This window comes from Toxotes jaculatrix, chromosome 7 (genome assembly GCF_017976425.1).
Source record: "Toxotes jaculatrix isolate fToxJac2 chromosome 7, fToxJac2.pri, whole genome shotgun sequence".
Lineage (NCBI taxonomy): Eukaryota > Metazoa > Chordata > Actinopteri > Toxotidae > Toxotes > Toxotes jaculatrix.
In genome coordinates this window covers 10846246-10849430 of record NC_054400.1, presented here as the reverse complement: position 1 = coordinate 10849430, position 3185 = coordinate 10846246, and the positions used below count along the sequence as shown (strand labels likewise).

Genomic DNA, 3185 nt, shown 5'->3' with positions numbered 1-3185 from the left:
ACCTCCCCTTATGTCTGAAGAGGCAGAGGAACTTGCACAGACTCACACACATTCAGCTGCAGCAACATTTGCTGGTATTCAAATTTGGAGAGGGGATTTATTTTTATTATAGGTGATTCTAGCATTGTCTTATCCTGAACAAGCACTGAAGGGATCAAACTACAAGAATCCTTTAATACCTCCTGCCTGTCACTAGTGTCATCAAGAGATGTGAAGGTACTTCTCTCCATAAGAGGACAGAAGAAAAGAAGAAAAAGGCAGCGAAAAACTCCATTAATAAGCAACAAGAGAGTTGATCATGAATTTGAAGAAGCAGCTGTGGTCTCTGGCCCGTATAGTCCTGCCTGGTGTGGGATTTGCGTTGACGTGCATTGGGGCCTACATGATGTCCCTGCAGGCAGAGTACAGATACACTTGGAGGGTCATTCCAGCCTATATTTTGATTGTCCTCGGCTTCTTGGCTATGCTTATCGGGGTCTTCTGGACCATCTGCCACAGCATGAAGAGTAAGATGTACCAGAGAGGAAGACATGAACAGCACATCCAAGTCTACACTATTGAAAGGTAAATCCATCTGTGAGCTCTGGTACTAACTCTTTCACAATGTTTAGGTGAAATGGAAATAAAAGTGACAACACTGTCACTCAGCAAATGTTCAGTGAGCAAGCTTACATCACAGTGTTAAAAACATGAAAAAATACCTGGTTTGTAAAACATTAAAGCAATATTTTTCTAAGTAATTGAATCACTGTCTCATAATAGTTACTATAACAATTGGAAAAAATATAGCACCAGTAAAGTTAGGACAGAGTTTGCTTTGTGGAAGAACTACAGGAAAAATATTTGCTTTTGTTTTAACATCAAGACTCGACAAACACTTGACAGAATTTTTCACATACTATTTGTTATCTAGCTCAAATGTCATTTCAATTCTTCTTCTATTTTTAGAGCAAATTTTTAACACCTGGCCTGGGACAACAGAGGAAGATTAGCCTTCTAGATTAGCTTTGGGTCCTTTTTTGTGTTGCTAAAATCTTGCTGATAAATGTACATTGTCCCTGTAAAACAAATAAAACTAAAAGAAACTTATGCCCCTAATGTGTTCTACCTCTTTTCCTCTGCAGACCAAGCTGCTTTCCTCCATCATATGAAGAGTCCCAGGGAAGCCGAGTCTCTCTTGATACAGTCCCTGAGACTGTGGTTGTGGTCGACGAGGTGGATGTTGTGATGAGTCTCGCTCCTCCGCTGTACAGCCAGGACAGCTCAGAGGCCCCAGACTGTACGTGGAGCTGGGAGCAGCCTCCTCGATACAGTCAGGTTGTGCTTATTCAGCAAGGACAGGTGGATGCAGAGGAGCAGAGGGAGGCCTTGTCCGGACACTGAAGGAAGAAATGTTTTTGCCAAACTGCCTGAGCAAAGAGGGAGGAATGCTGATTGTAGCGAGGCATGACTCCCAGACTGAGCTAAGAGAATAAGTTCCGGAAAAATGGGGAAGGACTTGTGTGGTTGGATTGCTCGGCTGCCAAATGATGGACCACAGAGACATGTTGACATCACCTTTGTGCCGTGAATCTACACCCAGCACTCAACCTCTGAACTCTTTTGTCTGAATGGACTACTAACAGGCCAGTTTCAGCCCAGAGCTATTTATTGAGGTACAGCTTGTTCAGTAAGACTGTGGTTTTGTGTTGATGTTACTCAAATGGTTTTGTCTCTGGTTTCCTAAAGCATGGATGAGCCTCACATTCAAGCTGCTAAACTGATGACAAATAACCAAGGACTAATTAATCCGACTAGACTCATGGAAGTCGGCATTGACACGAAGTACTTTATTTTTACCAGGACTGCCGTTTCAAGAGTATAATACAACTGTGTCTATAGAAGTACACTGTTCTAGGGTAGTTTGTGTTATGGAATAAAAAAATAGCAAAGTTGACTATATGTATAGGTTGTTCCTATGTGAAAATAAGGTGTCAGCAAACAGAGTTACAGAAGAAAAACAATACAAAGACAGATAATAATACTACAATAAGAATAAAGTTAGGCTACTAATGAGGATTTGTCAAGTAAAATTACTTTTGTAGAGTATTCCAAACAGCTGGAGCAGAAACCATTAAGGCTTCCTTTCCAATCCATATCCATACATTGGATACACAGAATGTCTGGCAATCTGAACTAATGATTACAAGATGGACGATAAGTTTGCACATATGAAATAGAAATCTGGCCAGAACAGGTTTATAAATAGTGCAATACACTAATGGCTGAGAGCACAGAGAGTTACTGCTCTTAATAGGCTTACAAATTTAAAATATCTGCAACTGTGTCGGTGGTCCATTGAGTATTTTTTTTTCTTTGGTCCTTACTAAGGCCAAAAAAATCACCTTTGGCAAAAAACAGTTTTTCAGTCTTTGCTGAATTTGTACATTTATTATATGTGACATCATAAGATGTCCCAACAAGCTGATTTAACAGATCAAGGCTATTCTCTGAAGTACACCTCACAGCTCAGTCGAAAAGTTAACCACAATAAAAACTTTGGTGGAGCATTAATGTTCTGCACTGATATGCAACTTTGCAGCTTGTACATTTCAACACGAATGAAAAGGGGTGGTTACTGACACTGTCTAAATTTACCAAGTACTTCAAAGGAACATATTAATCTAGTTGTGCCCTTACCTATTAGATACTGGTTTCTGAAACATGGACATTTTCAGCTAAAACCTAAACTGTCTTCTTAGCGACAAATTCAAAGGTGATAAACTGGCACTGATCCTCATCCAACCTCAGAAATAACCCATGACATTATAAAACAGTTGGATGGGGCAATAACCTGTAATGGCTGACAGGTAATGTCTGGCTGAGTGAGTGAACACATCCTTGCGGATATCCACTGGCATATCCTCAACTCATAATGACGGCAATCAGCGTGTTTATGAGTTCCTGCTCTCTGTGTCTCATTCAGGCCGTATAAAGATCAGCCCTCTTCATTTCTTATCACAACACAACAGCTTCAACACATTTCACACTCAAAAGCAGGTGCTGCACTCGGCAAACAAAAGCACACTTTTCCTTAAGGATGTTCAAATCACCGCATGATTTATAGTATCAGCACAACATGGTGCTCTTAATTATGAAGAATTTGTTTAATTAAAATTCAAAAAAATGCCTGAGGGCAAGATATC

At 40.2% G+C, this 3185-nt stretch overlaps 1 protein-coding gene across 1 annotated transcript; it reads left to right on the top strand.

Moving 5' to 3' along the window:
* Nucleotides 1–298: 298 nt before the first annotated feature.
* Nucleotides 299–1383, top strand: LOC121184369 (transmembrane protein 252-like). Its single transcript, XM_041041997.1, has 2 exons — nt 299–564; nt 1125–1383. The coding sequence occupies exons 1-2, from the start codon at nt 299–301 to the stop codon at nt 1381–1383; spliced, it is 525 nt and encodes a 174-aa protein (XP_040897931.1).
* Nucleotides 1384–3185: the final 1802 nt, after the last annotated feature.